Consider the following 19,865-nt stretch of genomic DNA (forward strand, 5'->3'; position numbering starts at 1 on the left):
CTAACCAAGTTAGGACAACACTCAACTTTTATTTGCATTATCAAGAATTGTGATTATCTGGCTGAAAACTTTGGAAGTGTTGTATTTGATTTTTTTCTAAATGTGTGAATTCCTTTTTTTAAAAAAATTTTTATTAATTTATTTTTGTTACAGATGTCCCCCCCCCCCCCCAGAATTCTGCTTAAACCAATAAATATCTCTCATTCTAGAGAATAAAGTTCCAAAATAATACTCCCCCCGCCCTTTTTATTTCCTGATTCTCGGAACAAAGGCCAGTTTCGGCAGCAGTGTTAAAACTGTAGTCACAGCGCAGAATGTTCGCTGGGAAACAGATAACCACATTCTTTCTAATGTTCGAACAATGCCAACGCCCCCAATCCCCCAAACGGAACCCAAACATCCTTTTACTCCTCTTCATTATACCTTTCTCAAAGCTCATGAAACCCAACTATATTATATTAGATACTTAACACAAACAAACAAAAATATCTAAGCATACTACACGTTACCTAAACCTAATTTTATAGCTGAAAACTGGGCAGCTTATAAAAAAAATAATAAAGTTGATTTTTAAAGGCTTCAGCCCATTTTCTCGTTTGTTTAATTATATTTGATTTTCTTTTCTTTTGCCTAAGTGACTAACTTTCCCAACAATGATAATGAGTATTTTCATTCCCACCCCACCCCCCTTGGCTCAAAAATGACATGCCTCTTCGCTCGTTGCCAGCTATTAATACTGCAAGGTCTGACGCCGTAACACTTTCCAGGGCACAATACTGCACAAAGCCATACAAGCCTGACTGTAACGGAGGGGGTGGGATTTACTCCCCCTGTAAGAACTCGGTGAGCTTCCCGGGTCACGATCGCAGGTGCATACGGCCAGGGCTGTCAGCCGCCTCTCAGGAGCAGTCTCTGGGCCATTTCCTCAGCACCTGGAACCAGGCTGCCTTAGACAGCGCGGCCTGCAAAGCAGTTTCTAGAGGGAAACAGAGCATCTCCTCCTTGCTCAGCACTGCTCTCCGTGGTGACACACACCCAGCCAGTCTCCTTCCCTAAGGGCAGTGCAAAGCACCCCGGTGTGTCCCCTACACTTGGGTCTGCTGCTGAGTCTCCATAAAGGGAATGTGAAGGCTGGCGAGGCTGAGCTCCCCCACGCTCTCGTAGTCACTCATGGCCACTTCGGTGCCGTCAAAGCCGCAGTTGGCCGACACATCTGAGGATGAGGTGCCTCTGGAATTGTGCAAGGATAGAGACACACTGTCCGCTGGGCCGGCTGTCTCCGTGCCCTGGTTCATGTTCACGGCAAAAGTACTAAATTCACAGCTGGCGGGCGGGCCCACCAAATCTGCTTCGTTGGGGAATGGGTGAGGTGGGAGGTACTGGCTGGGATGGAACTGGGGCCTTCTCCTGCAGTCTGGGCTCAGGGTGCTGGCCAGCGAGACAGGCTGGGAGGGCGGCAGGGTCTCGTACTGGTCCGAGAAGTCCTCTGGCAGGGGAGGGGGCAGCTGGTCCTGACTCAAGAACTCCTCTTCGTGAGGAGGTGGGTACTCGCTGTCAATGTCGTAGCCGCCCAGGTAGTAATCGCTCTCCAGCTCCCGCGTGCTGCCCTGGTGTGCAGACCCTCCCTCCTGGTTCTCATAGCTGGGCACCTCCTCGATATCCGACAGGCGTGTGGCTGGCATCCAGTCAGAGGTGTCCCAGTGATAGGCTGTGAGCAAAAGAGCCACGACAGTTAATTTCCTCCCGGCTGGAGTTGGGGCAGGGTTTGGAAAGGAGCAGAGCAGGGACCTGGCATGCAATTAACACCCAAGAGACCCTAAGAAGACAAGCCGTGTGCATGCTCCTTACAAGGGTCGGTCAGGGACCAGCCATGCTCTGGCCCTGGGAGAACAGGGCGCCGGCAGCTCTGAGAGAAGGTGCCTGGGTGCTGCAGAGCCTTCCCCTCCGCCACGCCACAGGAGATGGCCAGCAAGGGCATGCTGAGGAAACAGCCCTAGGGCCCCTCTCCCCATTCTCTCTTCCTATCCACACGCTGAGTGCAGAGCCAGGCTGGCAACATGCTCCGAGAGGGAGGGGGAGAGAGAGAGGAGGGGGAGGGGGAGGGGGAGAGAGAGAAGAGGGGGAGGGGGAGAGGGAGAGGGACAGGGAGAGGGGGAGGGGGAGAGGGAGAGAGGGAAAAAGGGAGAGAGGGAGAGAGGGAGAGAGGGAGAGAGGTATCAGCTGTACTGTGGACCACAGAAGGCAGACATGTGTGCACTCAAATGCATGAACTGCACGCATAGGGCGGTGGCTGGGGGAGGGATGTGGGCAGGGTTTCACCTCCAATACCAAGCTCACGAGACACCTGGAACATGCAAAATTCAGATCCAAGAAACTCAGAAGAAGTGAAGGAAGAGGGAAAGGGTAAGAACAGACTCAGCAATTCAAAACACAGAAGTAAAATGTTATGCTGGGGTCTTAGCAGAGTCACCTCGGTTGTAGTTCTGTCCTTGATCCATGACAGACACTGTTTAAATACAAAGTGAGAGGTAAAACTGACAATCCAAGCCATGAGAAGAGGGCAAAGGAGAACATATTAGATGACTTAAAAAACATGCTGCTATTTCTCCCCATTGTTATTTAGGAAATAAAATGATAATTCCCACCTGCACTAAGCCCTATTTGTGTTATGTCACTAATATAAGTTACCTGACTGAAATTGATCCCCATTATATTGTAGCTTTGAATGATTTCTTAAGTATTCCCAGGTCATAGTAGGAGCTCAATGAACACATGTTGCCCATAAGAATGAATGGTACTCTTCTCTTGGAAGAAATTTTATAAAAAGAGAATCCCACTTATTTGAAAAAATTATAAACTAGATGTTCTGTTTCAAAATTTTTAAATTCACCCCAATACCTAGAAAAACATCTGAAACCACCTTTTTACTGCCCCCTATGTTTCAGGCTGATTAAAATCACCCCTAGTGGAAAGGAACAAAGAAGCAATATTTCCAAAAGGATAACTATACAAAGAAATGCTATGGAAGAAAAAAGTAAATACCTTCATTCTCTATAGTGTCAACTACATTGTTGACAAGCTGAATGACAGTCACTATGGATGCTTGTGGCCAGGAAGAGAAGACAGGAGGGAGGGGAAGGACAGCTTAGGTTAGTTATGTACTTTAGACATACGTTAACTTTTCTTAACAACAGCAATGGCAACAACAAAGGGGCAGCATGCAGACACCCCGGGCCTTCCTGCAGTCCGTCCATCAGGCAGTGATCCAGGGGACACTTTTTCTTAGGGTCCCAGGATTCTGGGAACAGAAGGGAAATGGTACAAATCCGGGGCCAGTCCTCCTGAAAGGCATAATCGGCAGGGATTGCTGGGTCATAAATTCACACGCCATGGCCCAGAGAAACCAATCTAGGAAGGCAATGAATGGCTCATCGAGTTCATGCTAATTTCTTATTAGTAACTCCCGGAGGCTCTGCAGGAAGACCTCACTGTTCCCGAAGAGCATTCTTTGTTGATCAGCCATGCTGCCCCGAACCAAATGCCACGATGGAGGACGACCTCTGCAGGACTGGCGGCTTCACACTCACATGATGCCACCATAGCTAGAAAGGCCCGAGGCCCAGCTTTCACCAGTGAAGGGTAGACAAATGTCAGCATTTGGGCTCTAAAATAGTTAGAATCAGGGAAAGCGATTTCTGAGCTCTATATGAATTGACGTAGCACCTGATACTTGCTTGTTAAAACTAACTTGCTGAAAATCCCGAATACTGCCTGCTGTCGCCAGGACCAAAGCAGGCTGTTAAGCATGGGAGGCCGAGTGTGTGACATTAGGGCACACAGAACAGAGCCCATGGGAATAGTCAACCCGGCCTCATTGCCGGAGTTGCTTCCTAGAGTTTGAAAACTGTGTGTTCTCAGTTGCTTCTCTACAAACACCAACTAGTGACAGCTTTCCTTCTGGTTGGGGCTGAGAACAGGAGAGAGCACCCAGGCAAACCGACCTGGAGGCATGCCCCTGACCTTCTGAAAATGGCCAGAAGAAATGCACTGTCACGTGGCTTGTTACCCCAGCAGGCAGATACACTGCTCAGGAGTGCCAGGTGCTGGGGCGGAAGTGAATTTTGGCCGGTGGTGGTAAAAGGGGACTATTTTACTTCCATGATTGCTATGGCCTTCGAGCTCACCTGTTCCTGAGCTTACCTGGGGGGCATAGACAAGGCTATTTTCATTTTATAATTCTAGGTACAAAATGCCCCACATAGGGTCCATCACATAGAATAAACTCAACAAGGATTTACGGGTTGAATAATTATGTAAATTAATAAATATTCATTTTTTGCCAATTTATTGTAAATGGGAAAAGGACATAAGGCTAACTGTCTCTGTGGATGACTATTTGAAATGATTCTCGGTTCACCACCCTTCTGTCTTATGACCATTTCTGCTACACTCCCCTGCCCGGAGGAGACTCGCCCATCCTCCAAAGCTGGTTCCTCTGCTCTGGAAACCCAGTCCAGCAACGTCTTCATTAACATATTTTCACATGAAGCTTTGGAGTGCCAGTGAGGTCCATGAATCACATGGAATTATTGCATGCAACATTTTGGGTGTATGTGCATTTTTCTAAGGAAATGTTTCAGAGTATTCAATAGATTCTCCAAAGGCCCATAACCCCAAATGATTATAAGAGGGATTCAACAGAGTAAAGATGTCACTTCCATGGGAAGGAGGTTCTATGGGAAGGAGGTCTTGACTCTGAACTAATTTCTAATGAAATGGAGGTTGGATGTATAGTGAAGACATAGTCATAAAGACAATAAAATAAAAAAGAAATGAACTACACTGTTTGCTATCACTTGGGATGAGGCAGTTCCATCATGAACCAAATCAAAGGGGGCACATTCCTGGAGGTCCAGGGAAACCTCCACAACCTCTGACTCAGATCCCTGGGCCTGCTCACAGCTGCAGCTCAACAGATGCTCCTTCAGCAATGACATCCAACAATGGAGTCAACCAGAAAGCTTGACCTGTCCACGATCAGGTCAAGAAACAAAACTGCTCACATCCCCATCCTCTCCACCACTGAGTACCAGCACAGGAAGAAGAAGCCACCCCGGGGCAACAAATCTGTGGCTTACCATTGTCGTCACCAGAATCCGACTGGAAGGAGCTCAGGGACTGGACTTCAGAATTGCTGCCTTTATTACTGCCTGCAAAGCAGGTCACTTCTCCCGGGTCATCAACTCCTTTGTCTTCGTGGACAGCCAGAGAACAAGCAGCAATGACACTGGTTACCTTGTGCGTACTTCCAGCCCTGCCACCCCCGGAGTTCACTTCTCGGAGCTCTTTCATTTGCTCAGAGAAAATAATTTAGCTCCACAGTAGAGAATTGATTGTGCCGTTGGGGGCAAAGGTCCGTCTGTCAATCAAGTGATTTACATTATGGATTCAAAACCCTTAACCCGTGGTAAATGAGCTTCCAAGTAGCTGACAGCCGAAAGTAGTTGTTCCCTCCTCAAAGTGAAGCCGAAGTGAGGAGTGAACCGAGGATGAAGTGTCTGGGTTGCTCTTTGCCATTCAGAGTTAATTTAAATCATTTACATGAACCGATGTGGTGTCAACACCAGGTTAAATGAGATTACTTTTAAAATAGGGGTATAAATATTTTATAGGCAAGAATGCCGTTATATTTATCCTGAATTCTCTCTCTGGGGAGTGCGTGGAGTTCTCAGCAATGCCTTCTAGAGGGCAGTGTCGCGCCACTTTTGGGAATGACAGTGTTCTGCACTCAGCAGGGCAGTTGCCGGGATGGAGATGCTCTTAGCCACACTCTTCCCTCCTCTGTGCTGCAGGAAGACAGACTGAACCACACCCCTCCTCTCTCTCACGCCCCCCCGCCCCCCGCATGGCTACCTTCTTATATGATGGACTAAAGGAAGCAATAAAAACAACACATATCACAAAACTGTCAAGTAAAAAAATGAATTAGCAGCCTAGAGATCATCTCACCTGCTAAGTGCCTTGTTTAACAAAGAAGGAAATGTATTCAATAAAGACCCAATGATACTTTGAGGGAAAATTTGAGCTTTGGCCCGAGGTAGGTTCTGGAAATAAAGCTGTCACATGACAAAGTGGGTGGAGGGAAATGGTCACTAGGAAAATCTTCAAGTCATCACATCACGTGATGGTACGAAGAGATGGTGACTTGTGACTTAGGGAAAAGTTGGTCCTGCTGGTGGCTGGAGAAATCCCCGTTTCTTCCACAAAGGGGATGGCAGTAGTGGGCATGTGGTTCTGCACCTGCTGCCAGATGCTGAAGACACAGCAGAATGATGAGCTGGACAAACAAATGACACAAGTGGAGAGAGACGCTAGGGAGAAATTCACCTCCCAGCAGCCGCACCTCAGGAAACACGATGTGCCTTTGAAAAGCACAGAGTGGGCACCAGGCTTAGCCCTAATACAAGAGGGGAAAATGTCAAATGATCCGCCTTGGTGAATGTAGTGCTGTGCGTGGAAATGCTTTCTCCACTCCTCCATGTATTCAAACCCCATTTTTCCAATTGTTAAATAAATAAAAATGAACCTTTCCTTGTGAGCGGACCAGCAAGGCTTGAGTAAAGCCTAACTTTACAGATGATTTGAGAGAGGATATATTTATGGTAAAAGTCCAAAAGTATTGACTTAAAATTTAAATGTATCTCCAGAAAAGCAGAGTCAGCAGATAGGACAGTTGGGGCAGCACTAGAACAGAACAGAGACCTCCCTCTATGAAGAGATGCTCTCCCTCTTACACCCGTCTCCCTCCTTCCTGCTAAAGCTTCCAAGGGCAGAGTTGGTAAGGGCGCAGGCTCTGAACTCAGGGGTACCAGGTTTGAATCTTCACCCCCTCTCTTACTAGCTACTTACCCTTAGGCAAGTTATTTGGATTTAAGGTGATCCTCATACCGTAGTCATGGCTTTTTATGTTTGCCTGATGCCTCTGTTTTCTCACCAAATCTCTTTGTCCTGGACCTTTGCATTCTGGATTCTGTCTTGATAACTCACTGAAACACTCTTAAAATCATTTAGAATTTTCCAGATGCTGAGTGTGATACATTCTTTAGCCTGTGTCCTGCTTGACAGTGTTACAAAACTCAATCCTACTGACTTCACTGACAGTGTTGGCTTCTGCATGGCTGCCCTTCCCTTTATTCTGTGCTCTAGTTATTGGCTCATGTTTGTCTCCCTTCCCAGTCTCTCCCCTCTACCCACCCCTGCATGTAGGCATCTCCATGGTTCTCTTTGACCATCCTCTCTGCTCCTGATCCCTGGGGGAGCTCACCTTTCCTAGAGAGTCAACCATCCTGCATGCAGGTGTTCAAACCTTCACCTCTAACCTCACCTTTCTCTTGAACAACAGAGCCAGACACCCCTTATGTGTCCTCTCCACTGATCCAGATGTTCCTGCTTCTGGAAGGCCTTCTTCAATAGTTTCCCACCAAAATCTTACTCATGCTTAAAGACACCAGTAGAAATGGCCCTTCCTCCATGAAGTTACCCGTTATCTCCTTAGCTACACATGCTCTCTAGCTTCATTTGAAACCTGCTTCTCCCCCTACCCTCTACCCCAACATATATCATAGTACACCCAAGGCATCCTGGCTACTCAAATAGAAAGCTATTTGGCCTGTTGGAAAGTCATAGGTTACAATAGAGCATGTCTTAGTTTCATCCTTATTGATATTAGGGCAGAGGAAACAATCACTGTTTCTCACCTAGATGTTCACAGACACCATCTAATTGGTCTCAGCTTTCTTCTTTCTTTGGTCCTATTTAGTCTCTTCTTCAAGGAATGTAACCATCTTAGACATGTAAATTAGATTATGGCACTCATCTGCTTAAAAACCTGTACTAGTCTCGCTGTGAAATGCACCTGTTCTCCCCTGGCCCTCACCAAGTTCCAAGTACATTAATCTCCTTCATGTTCTTCAAAATGCAAAGGTCTTTCCTACCCCAGGGCCTTTGCACCTGTGGCTCTTCCCTATGTCTACTGCTGCATGAGGCCAAAGGAGTGGGAAACACCACCATCAGGCCCAGACCACTGTTCCCACCTATGGTTCATGGACCCTGCATTCCAGTGAAATAGAATGACTTGCTTTTGATCGTGTGGGTCTCTCTACATGGAATGTGCTCCTTTCCCCCAGATCTAGATATACCCCACCATGATCCAGCTCAAATGTCCTTCTGCTCCTCTCAACCCCTCGCTCTGTAAGACTGGAAATACTCTCTTCTGACCTTCCAGACCAGACTTTCTCTGCTCCACTCATGCAGATACACTGCTTGCATTACCGCCAATCGTGCACTATTGTGAGAAGAACATGGGTTGTACTTTGGCAGCCCTGGATGGCAATACCTCTTACTAGCTTTTACTAAAGACTCTTACTAGCTTTGTGACCATAGGCACCTGATGCCCTTCAAGCCTCATTTTCCCCATCTGTAAATGGGTATAAGAACTAGAGCAATTGTTCAGGACTGATATGTGAACACTCAATGCCAGAACATGTCATAATGAGTGCTCTGTCTCTGCGGGTTCTCTCTCCCTTCCCAAATTCCTTTCTCAAGTGTCCACACACCTGTGGCCTCCCGGTGAACACTAGTGGAATAAATAATGATGCATTACTTCCTACTCACTCTCAGTTCCTGCATCCCAGCCATTCTTCCGGATGGAATCGCAGTCAGAGCGGCAGGGTGACACGGCGGGGAGGTTGGGGGCCACACTGCACACGACCACGCCCCGCCTGGCTGTCAGGATGCGCGGTGACTCGGGATGAAAGGTGGTCATCTCCTGGTGCTCGCCCCCCAGTCCATCCACGATCTTATCCAGGTTGCTCCTGGAGTCGCTCTGGAAGCACGGGGTGTAGGCCATGGGGCGCACCGGCACCTGCGGGGGCCCCACCTCCTGGTAGACGTTGCGGCCGTCCCCGCCACCCCGCAGGTTCCGGAAGGGGATGCCGTTGCTCTTGTTGAGCAGGGCGGCCGTGGCGGGGTCCTGCACCAGCGTGATGTTGTTGCGCGAGTAGTTCTTGCGGAAGACCTTCTTGCGGAAGATGATGAAGAGGACCACCAGGATGAAGATGATGAAGAGGACCACCGCGATGCCGATGAGCTCCTCCTTGCCCACGTAGGAGTGGCCGGCCTGGATGTTGGGCACCACCACGGGGCGCAGCCCGCAGTACTGGCCCACGAAGCCGGGTGTGCAGTTGCACAGGAAGGAGCCAAACACGTTGACGCAGGAGCCCCCGTTCTCACACTCCTCCCGCTCACACTCGTTGATGTCTTCTTCACACCTTCGGGACCAAACACACACAAGCCCCCTCAGACACCGGACCTGACCACGCGGGCTTGTGCACTGCAGCCTGATTTAAAACGGACGTCTTCAGAAGAAAGCAAAGCACCCAAAGGGTGCACGAAGCACCCGGAAACGGTGTCGTGGTGTGTGTGCGGGAGGTGGCCTGAATCATCAACATTAAGGTATTTCTTCCACCCAGTCTCTACCAGAGTCTGGCCCTGCCCCGGTGGGGGCAAGGAAAAGGCTCTCTTAGGAGAGGGTCCAGGAGCAGAAAGGGAAAGAACAGGTGCTGTGGAAGATGAACTGATTTCCAAATTCTTGGGGCCAGATGCATTTCAGAATTTAAAATTTTGCAATTTTGGAAATGACATACAGTACATATCTTTCATATTATGTTAAACACCCACCCCACCCCAGGGGCTGGTGCTGATTTAGGACCCATAATAAAATATACCAGTGTTCGACAGTAAAACACATGGATATTCACAGTAAATGAGAGAAATAAAGACTAGAAATAACCTCAGAGTGTCTCTGGCTGTTCTGGCCACCAAATTAGTTTGTCACTAATTTATCCTCAATCCTGTCAGTTCATGGAGCTTTGGGTTTTGTAGAATTGTGGATAAAGAGCTATGAAACTATATACCCTACGCAGAATCTCCCGAGAGGAGGAAGTCTTTAGTTCTGATGTTTCCTGTGACAGTTAACAGTAATTATGGGCCATTCTGGGCAACCAGGGTTACAGGGTGTGCATAGGTGGGTAGGTGCATGGAAGTACATGTCTTCCAGATTTTATACTGTTAAAAGCTAATGCTGCCCTGGCTCATCTTGACCAGTGGTTAGAGCTTTGGACTGTGGACTTAAGGGTCATGGGTTTGATTCCCAGTCAAGGGCACATACCTGGGCTGCAGGTTGATCCCCAGCCCTGGTTGGGGTCATGTAGGAAGCAACCAATCGATATGTTTCTCACATCGATGTTTCTTTCTCCCTCCCTCCCTTCCATTTTATCTAAAAATAAATGAAAAAATATCCTCGAGTGAGGATTAACAACAACAGCAATAAAGCTAATGCAAATGCAGCCCCAGCTGGGTGGCTCAGTTGGTTGGAGCATTTACCCATACACCAGAAATGTTTCGGGTTCAATTTCTGGTCAGGGCACATGCCTAAGTTTGGGGTTCCATCCCCTGGTCAGGGCAACCAATAGATGTTTCTCTCTCATATCAATGATGTTTCTCTCTCTCTCTCAAATCAATAAACAAACAAAAAAACATATCCTCTGGTGAGAATTAAAAAAAAGAAAGCTAAGGCTAATGCAGATGACCACAGGAAAAAATGACTAAAGCATTCTAGTGAGAAATAACTCAATTAATTTTATTCTCTTTAAAGGAATCCATGACTTGCTTTGAGTATAATTATAAGGCAAACATTTAAGTCTTATTATTTCTTACTTTAAATTTATTTGAGAACACAGCCATTTTTCCTTTACTATTCTCTCCTTTAGCAATTGTTCTACTATGTTCATTTAAAAGGCCCCATCACCTATATTTTTAGTAATCCACTTTTTAAAATGTAGTCAAATGTCCCTAATTTGAACAGACTGAAGCCAGGTCAGCTGGAAATTAGTCAGAATTACTTAATATTTAAAAATATATGCAGCTTTATTACTTTAAATTACATCCAATGATTCAAAGTCTGTTAAGTATTTCCAGGTAAAGTCCTCCAGAGATTTGCTTTAATGAATACATAACACTGATCTAGAATATCACTTGTTTGAGATTACAAATATACTATATATATATATATATATGTGTGTGTGTGTGTGTGTGTATGTGTATATATATATTTATCCAGCTACCGTTGAACACAGCTACCACTAACATTTTCAAATGGAATGTCGATTCATGTGATTTCTTCATTCAACTCATTCATTTTACATTTGCACCTTTTTATTGGCTCACAGAGTTACCTAAATTAGAGAGGCCAGTGTCATTTTGACCTGTGATAAGTACATGGGGGGACATGGATCTTATGATGGGAAGAAGATTTACAAAGGAAATGTAAGCTTTGGTTTCTCAGAATGATCATAAAATGCTAAATAGCAGAGTCCAGCTAATGAGTTCTGGGGAAATGGAAAGTATGACTGCCTCAGAATTATACGGGAAATTCTAGGGGTTATAGGTGAATTTCTTTAAATTGTTTTCTTGATTATAGGACACATTGTAATTATATGAAAATATAGAGAAGTATAAGGTAAAATACATAAATTTCCTATAAAAGCACTCTTTATATAAAGATAGTAACCCTTTGCCTATCCTATTACTGTTAAATAGTTTATCCCACTTTTTTACTTTGTTTTCTTAGCAACAAGAAACAGCATGAAGACTTGAACAATCTCACTTACGTGACTCCAGAGAGCCCAGCTTTGCAACTGCAGATGAAAGTATTTCCTATCGGGTCGCAGGAGCCTCCGTTCCGGCAAGGATTTGGGAAGCAGGCTGTGATCTCTGACTCACAGTTCCTCCCCGTGAACTGCGAGAGACAGGTACACTGATAGCCTGGGGAAAAAGAGGACCTCATGAGCCACGGGTGCTGCTGGCATTGCTCGGAGTACATGGACTGGGTTATAACATGTCCTCCTAATTCCTTCTGCAGCAGATCAAAGGCAGACCCCAAATTCCAAAGATGATTAGTAAATGGGTTATTTTGAACTTGGAACACAGCTTTTCACAAAAATGCCAAGTAATGGTTTGGATCTCCCATTAGTCCTCAGAATTTCACCTCATTAATCACACACATGAATGTGCTCGTGTGAACGGTAGGAGACACCTAAGGAACACCCAAGATTCCAAGAGCAGAGACCAGGGTGGAGAGAGAGATGCTTTCCCCGCCACACCACATTGTAAAAGACAGGATGTTTTCAGATAAGAGCTTCTTAGAGGTCCCATACTCATGCCACTAGAACACATTCTACAGTAGCTTCCTGAGAAGAGGTTTGTTTATAAAAGGTAAATGTCACGAGACCTTGCATCGCTGAACATATCTCTACTCCACCCTTACACCTCTCTGATAGTTAGATTGTGTATGGAAATCTAAGCAATTCCTTCCATGTTACTTTTGAGAAATTCAAAGCTGTCTTGGATCCTCAAGTTTATGGGTGACCTGGTTTCTTTTCCTAACAGCTTGGAGTATGTTCTCTTGTCCCTGGTTTTCTGAGATTTCACAATGATGTACTTCAGTGTGGGTTTCTTTCAATCAGCACTGGGTATTCAGGGGCTCTTGCAATCTGGAAATTCTTGTCCTTTAACTTTGGGAAAATTTCTCTAATTATTACATTGATGATTTCCTTTCCTTTGTTTTCTCTGCTCTGTCTTTATGGAACTTTTGTGGTTTGGATCTCAGATCTCCCGGATCTTCCTTGAATTTTGTCATTTTCTCTTATATTACATCCCTGTGGGTTTTTGCTTTACGTTCTGAGTTTCTCAACTTTTGAAACTTTTGTGAGATTTTCATTTATGTTGTCATTTTCCAAGGGCTCTTTATTTGTTTGCTGAGGGTTTTTTAAAAAACACATTGCACCCTGTTCTTATTTTGTGGTTGCAATATTTTCTTTTATCTCTCTGAAGATATTAATAATATTTTTACGAAGTTTTCTCCCTGCATAGTTTCCTCCAAATTGCTCTTCTCTGTTTCTCTGCTTTGGTCTCTGTGATGGTAAATTTCATGTGTCAGGCTGACTAGGCTGTGGTGCCCAGTTGTTGGTCAAACTCTATTCCAGATGTTACTATGAGGGTATTTATGGGTGTGATTAACATTTACAATCAGTTGACTTTAAATAAAGCAGATAACCCTCCATAATGGGGCTGGGTCTTGTCTGTTCAGTTCAAGGCCTTAAGAAGGAATTCTGCCTCAAGAATGCAGCATAGAAGTCTTGCCTGTTTCCAGCTTTGAGAGTTTCAAATTCAAGACTGCAAAATCAACTCTTACATAAGACTTGCCAGGCTCCACAATCCTGTGAGCCAATCTCTTAAAATCCAGCCGTCTATCCATGCATCCATCTAGCCCGCTGGTTCTGTTTCTCTGGAGAACCTTAATAGAGTCTCTGTCTCCCAACTTAGAGGATTCCCTTCCCCGTCTGGCAGTTCCGGTTTACCAGCTCACACTGAAGAGTGGGTGGTAGAAACTAGAAATCTGAGGGGAAGATCTAAGCACTGAGGGGTGCTTGTTAACTATAATACTGTGTCAGTCCCTTTGAGTTGGTCAATTTCTCCAGTAATTACCCTTGTCATCTTCCCAGAGGGAGGGCAAAGGCCTAGTTTTTAATATTCAGGGGGCTGAATGGTGGTCAAGGAAGGGTGGTTGTGGGTCTCAGTGTCCAATGAGCACATCGTATTTCCTTACTCCATAAACACTGTAAATAACCATCCTCACTCTTATTTGAAGGGCTCTTGGACTAATCTCTGCTCCCCAAGTGGTCAGTGACTGATGTTGGGATTTTGTAGGTTGATCTCTATAGGTATAAGATAGTTAATAATCTATAGATTGAAATAGTGTATGCTCTCATAAACATTTCCATGAATCCACACTACAAAGAACTCTCCTGTACAGGAGGACATTATGATTGTGTGTGAGTGTTCATAGGTTCAAAGAGAGAAAGGTTCACCTTTAAGAGGCAGGTCGAGTTGGCAAGAGAGAACTCCTTGCATTTTTAAAAGGAAGGAACCTCTCTGGCACCAAGAAACACAGAGATGGAAGCTCAGAGAGAGTCACTTTTAAACGCAACCCCGATGAAATTCAAGGGAACTAATGTATAAAGAAAGACCATTATTGATGCAAACCGTGTTCAAAGATGGCCAGCCTGACAGGGCCGCGGTCTGGGATATGCCTGCTTCAACTTATGCTGATTTGGGATTATTCTTTTCCAATTTGGAAAGTTGTTCACCTACATGGAATTGAGGATTGCTGAAAGCAGTTGGGATTGGGGAAAGTGCTTCTTTGTGTCACCTGGCTACTCCTTGACCAGGATGGCATGCCCTTTAGAGGCAGAACAACCTGTGAGGAGGAATTAGGTTCCTTTTCAGACTAACAGGAGGAGTGCACAGCTGTGACACAGGATTCTGGAAAGCCCTTCAGTGACGAGGAAGGAGGGAAGTAAGAAGGGGACATCTAAGGCAAGGCAGGTCAGCTCAGGTACATCTCCTCCCTCTCCAGCTCCTTTGTGGCACGATTCTGGCGATTGCTCAAATAAAACTATAGCAGAAGTAGTAGGAAAGACAAGGAGGGACTGTCTGGAAATAAGGGGCATTTGAATCACTCTCACGGAAACTGGATTCTAACAAGGGCCGTGGGTTTGATTTCTTTGATTGGATGTCTCTGTGCCCTGGAAAATCAGAATTTAAAACAAGGCACCACCGCTAGTGCACGATTTTACGCCCACACATTTCTTTCTGCATTTTGTCACTTTCATTATCTTTCATGGGCTATCTAATGCTACCTGATGCAGCAGCCAGCCCGACTGATCATCCTATTGCCTGACTGAGTGCCCGAGCAATAGGCAGCGGTGTGCTTGCTGGAGCCGGCTCAGAGCCACGGGCGCGGACTGTTTACCATTCGGGGATTTGGCAGGCCAGGGATTACCCACCAGTAGCCCGACACCAGCCAAGGTGGGAGTCTTTACACCACAGAAATCAGTAAATGCTTCAAATCAGGGCTTTTGTTTTTAGAGAGCACACCCCTGGAAGAGGGACTGTGGTAGGACACCAGCGATTTAAAGACAGAAAAACTACAGCCAGTGTGGGCATAAAGACAGCTACAAAACTACCAGGAGAGCAGGCACAGGGCGCAATGCCAGCAGAATGGGGCACTGGACCTACGCTGGAGAAAACCGTGCACGGCGGAGGAGCTCTGTTCAACCTCTGCTGTCCGTTTTGAAGATGATGATGATGATGACAGTAGCTCATATTTATATGAGATTTACTATGTGATAAACAAGTCTAAGACTATATATATTAAGTCATTGAATTCTCCAAAACAACAACCACAAAAAAAGCCTGTGACAAAGGGAATATGATCAGTCCCATTTTATAGAGGAGAAAACTAGGACACTGCGAATTTGATTACTTCACAGCCATGAACCCAGGGTGGATCGCAACAGGAGCAGTCTGGCACCAGAGTCCGGAACTATTCAGTGAGATCTTGAACTGTATGTTCAACAACCACACTTTATTATATTCTGTATCTGGATGTCTCTGTTTATCTGAAAGCAAATTGTGTAGGATCTGCTCTCATGATTTTTCAAACTCATGGGGCAAAGTAAGTAGAGATCCTTTGGAACACATCTTGCTTTTTAGAACTTTAAGTTTGGAGGAATTTCTATGTTAACACAATGAAAGGAAAAAGCAATTAGATTTTTTAAAAGGGTCAGATTTTGTTTTTAATGAAAGAAGAGTGCTATCTATTGTTTGGCTCCATGAAGAGGCTTGTTGATCAAAATTATTAACCTATTCTCACAAAGTGTTATTTATGATCTCATTATCTCAGCCTAGGCACTATTTTTAATAATTTTTATAATGTCACTAAGTCTGCTATAATGATACTAAGTGATCTAATGCTTTAATGGCTTAAAATCACTTTCAGTCATTCTATGAAGGATAATAATAACTCTATGAAGAATAATAACCCTATGAAGGAAAAACAAGAGGCCCATTAACATCCCGATTCCATGGGGTGTTAGAGAGGTTAGTGGCTTGTTCAAGGACACATAGCTAGTAAATGATTGAATTTGAACTTGAATCCAAACTTTCAGATTCTCAACTCTTTCTCCAAGACTGTATTGGCATCAGAACTTGTCGGTGAGCCAGAACTCATTACTTGCTAGGAATAAGAAGGGGTTCGTAGTTACCCCTCACAACTCTCCAGGGAGCTGATGAGACGCGCTGAGATAAACAGTATCAGACACCCTTTCTGGGAGCCAAATAATCATTAAATAATAAAGATAATAGCATAATAAAGTCTCTCCTCTTCCCAAGCATTACCATATGTTGATATAAAACACAAATAAAAGGAACAGAATTTCAAGAGCTATCCAGGCATTATTTGATCACACATTATTTTAATTTTTGTAAATGTAAAAGAAAAATAAAATTCAATGGACGATCTCCAAGTCTTATTAAAAAGAGTAGATTTTTTTATTTTTTTTCCCTTTGGTTGGGGGAGAATGTCAAATAAGGAAATCATTAGCAAGCACAACAGCTTTTTAGGTGCTAGGAAAAATGCTAAGAACTTCCTATGCGTTATTCCCATTTAATTCTTGATAATAACCTTATGGTGTAAGTACCATTATTATAGTTATTTTACAAATGACAGAACTGAGGCTTAAATAAGTTGGTTTGCCTAAAGTTACACAGTCAATACATGGCAGATGCCACTTTATGCCAGTTCCCAGATTTTAAAAAGACAATCATACTACAAGTATTGAGATACATGTTAAAAAAACAAAACAAAACCAACCAACCAACCAAATAAACAAACCCCCCAAACAATGTCATAGCTTCTGTCCTTGAGAATCTGGCAGAATGAGAAGTGTATTTCTAAGCCTTGCCTCAAAGCTGTGCTCTTTTACAATCCTCAAGTCCCAGTGGGTGCAGATGGTTTTGAAATCTGCACCCAGACACATGTAAAATGCTCCCTCCGTTCCCTGCTGAAAGAAGAACATGGCAAAACCCATTAAATGCAGAAATAGAAGTGGTCTGAGCAATTATAGAGTGCATTTGGGCTGGGTAGGCAAATAATCAAGAGCATTCCTATCTTACTTCTTTGACTCATGAGTCGTTTTCCGACCTGATTCATTCAGGCACCGGCCTCACCCTCGGCCTTGCTTGCCAGCTTAGGTGAACATCATTCTGATCGGGTTTGTGTGCCTTGATAAGGAAACATCTGCCTGCTGCCCAATGAGGGAAATAATGACAAATGTGCAACCAGCACTTGGGATCTGGAGTCAGCATCCACCACATGCTTGCTGAGTTACGCATTTCATTGAGAAACTCCAAGAACTGACGAGGTCTGGGGAGCCAGCTGTGATCTGGGGGTGAGGTCCTGAGTGCAAGTGTGCATTCTGGCTGACACCCAGCAGCTGGGTGTGATCACGGCCAAGCTGCCTGACCTCCAGGGACCCCCCCCCTATTTTTATCTGATAATTAGGCCTCACAAATGCCCATTTCACAGAGGATAATAAGGTTTGTGGATACGTCACCCACAATACAGCACCCAAACATCAGATGCCTTATTGCTCTAACCATTATAATTACCATGGATTCTGAAGGTTCTGTGCTGCTCAGAGACCAAACAATTGAAAGTGATGGGAGTTTTTTTCCTTTTTAAGGCTGAAAGTTGGAAAATATTGAAACTTCTAGTCTGTGTGGATCTGTTAGTACGAGGAAACTAGAGGACGCTAAACCTAAGTGGCTGAGCTCAGCTACCTACGGCCTTGTCGTTGCTCTACCACTTCACCTTGTAGTCACTCTGACTTTCCTCGTTCAGCAAGCAGCGTGCACACAACACCTTAAGACCTTGTAAAACAAAAACCTTTGAAGGTGGACCTGAAACTTCCCCCAGGAAAGCTGCCTCACATTTCATATCTTAGATACTGGGTCGAGCCTCTAATACTATCTTCGAGGATCTGGAAACATTTAATGTGTTAACAACACTAGACACACAGTGAATCCTCTCCTTCTAGTATGTTCTTTTGTGTCTTCATATATATAACCTGACTGCTTGAGGGTTTTGAGTTTCTCTTTTAGTATCAATATTACGTTATTTATGCTGTTACCATGAGTTTTTTCAAAAGTATGAAAAAGCTGTTTAACTCTGTTTAAACACCACCCAGGAACCCCCCCCCCAATAAGCTGCAAAGCTCAGTCGATTACGTCCACAGTATACTCACTGTCCTCTGGGCTCAGTGGGCCTGTGGACTGAGCACATAGGGGGAACCCTGTGCAATCCCCTTAAACCAGCTGTGAAGGGAAGGAGGTCACACAGTTGAATCCATTGGCCACAGAAACAGCAACGGAACCCCAGGATTTAACAGAGAGCTCAGCATAAATCAGGAACTTAGTTAAAGTTTGATGCACTAAAGTTTTCTAGACCCTTGCAAGTTAGGGACACAAAATACCCAGGAAAACATCACCCAAAGTAGCACGGCTAGCTTTGTGGCCAAAAACACTTCTATGTCCAAATATTTGTAGCATCTAGGAACCTGCTGAAAATGCAGGATGAGTACCTGACATTCAATTCCTAAATGTCACATGACTACTTAATTCTTCTGGAATTCACTGACTCACATTCCTGCAAATACAGAATTTACTGAGATTCCCAAATATCAGTGGTTCTCAAACTAAGATATGTGTGGTACCTTGCAGCCCTGTTAAAAATGGAGATGCCCCAATTCGACCCGTGCAGATTCTGAGATTTTGACTTGTATGTTTGGGTCTTTTTTCCCCCCAAAACTTTTCACTGAGATTCTTGGTATGAAGTTCAGGATTTTGCAAGTACAAGTCGGTGACCTAGCAGAAGGTTCCTCTGATCTGGACAGCAAATGATGGAGGCAAGTAAACAGATGCTCCTTTCTCCCTTAATAATCAAGAGATTCTTCTTCAACAAAGTCTGATTCTAATAAAGTCTTCAGGTGATACAGATACACCTCAGAGTTTGAAAACCACTATGTGCAATATGTATCAACAAGAAAGAACGAGTTTTCTTAGGTTTCAGGGCAGTTAAGAGACAGAGAGAGAAATCAGTAGACCACCTAGGGAGTCTGTTAAAATTCAGATTTTGATTCAATAGATTTGAAGTGGGATTTGCGATGCTGCATTTCTAATTCTCAGTGATGTCAATGCTGCTGGTCCCTGAAACACTTCGAGCCACAGGTTAAGAGCATAAGGCTGGGTGGTTCCTCACACTTGGACCCACTTTACTGGCTGTGTGATGCTGGGTTACTTACTATCCTTTCTGGCCTATTTCTCTATCTACATGTAACATGGGGGTGGAGGGCCAAGGACAGCACTGACTCCAGAATAACGTGAGAACTGAACATTTGCAAGGGAAGCACCTAACACAGTACCAAGCACATAGTAAGAGTCTAACAAACAGTACTTCTTACCGTTTAAAAATTTACCAACTTTTCATTTTAAGATTTAGATTTCTAGTCTCATGCAAAGCTATCTGAATGACTATTTTGTTTTGCCAAATTATAGTTTAGCCTCAACTCGGTTTTCCGGTAATAAGCTTAAGCTGAGCAGAAGGCATGGGGGACTGAGGACTCCTCACTCAGATTGTGGGTATCCACTGGGCTGCTCCCTATCCACTGGGTCCGGAAATGTAGGGGTCAGAATGGGACCGGACTATTTCTTCTCCACAGTGGTTGCTATTCCAGTTCATGTTTATGAAATACATATAATTTGAAGGCTTTACCGAAAGAGAGCCTTCCTTCTGTGGTTGCTTTACAGAGTCATATTTACAATCTTAGTACAAGTCGGTGTTTCGG

General features: G+C 44.6%; 1 protein-coding gene across 3 annotated transcripts in view; it reads right to left on the reverse strand.

Annotated features, from left to right (window-relative positions):
* Positions 1 to 309: 309 nt before the first annotated feature.
* The window catches only part of FAT3 (FAT atypical cadherin 3), a 502,003-nt gene continuing 482,447 nt past the window's right edge, over positions 310 to 19,865 (reverse strand). For 2 of the 3 annotated variants that reach the window (XM_036258793.1, XM_036258791.1), the window contains 6 exons: positions 11,730 to 11,883; positions 8,674 to 9,329; positions 5,139 to 5,252; positions 3,043 to 3,102; positions 2,471 to 2,506; positions 1,086 to 1,708 (listed from right to left, as the gene is read on the reverse strand). In XM_036258793.1, the coding sequence (XP_036114686.1) occupies positions 1,086 to 1,708; positions 2,471 to 2,506; positions 3,043 to 3,102; positions 5,139 to 5,252; positions 8,674 to 9,329; positions 11,730 to 11,883 (1,643 nt within the window). Of the gene's footprint in view, positions 1,709 to 2,470; positions 2,507 to 3,042; positions 3,103 to 5,138; positions 5,253 to 8,673; positions 9,330 to 11,729; positions 11,884 to 19,865 lie in introns of all 3 variants that reach the window. The other variant, XM_036258794.1, reaches the window with a different exon arrangement.

This window comes from Molossus molossus, unplaced genomic scaffold (assembly GCF_014108415.1).
Source record: "Molossus molossus isolate mMolMol1 unplaced genomic scaffold, mMolMol1.p scaffold_m16_p_13, whole genome shotgun sequence".
Classification (NCBI taxonomy): Eukaryota; Metazoa; Chordata; class Mammalia; order Chiroptera; family Molossidae; genus Molossus; species Molossus molossus.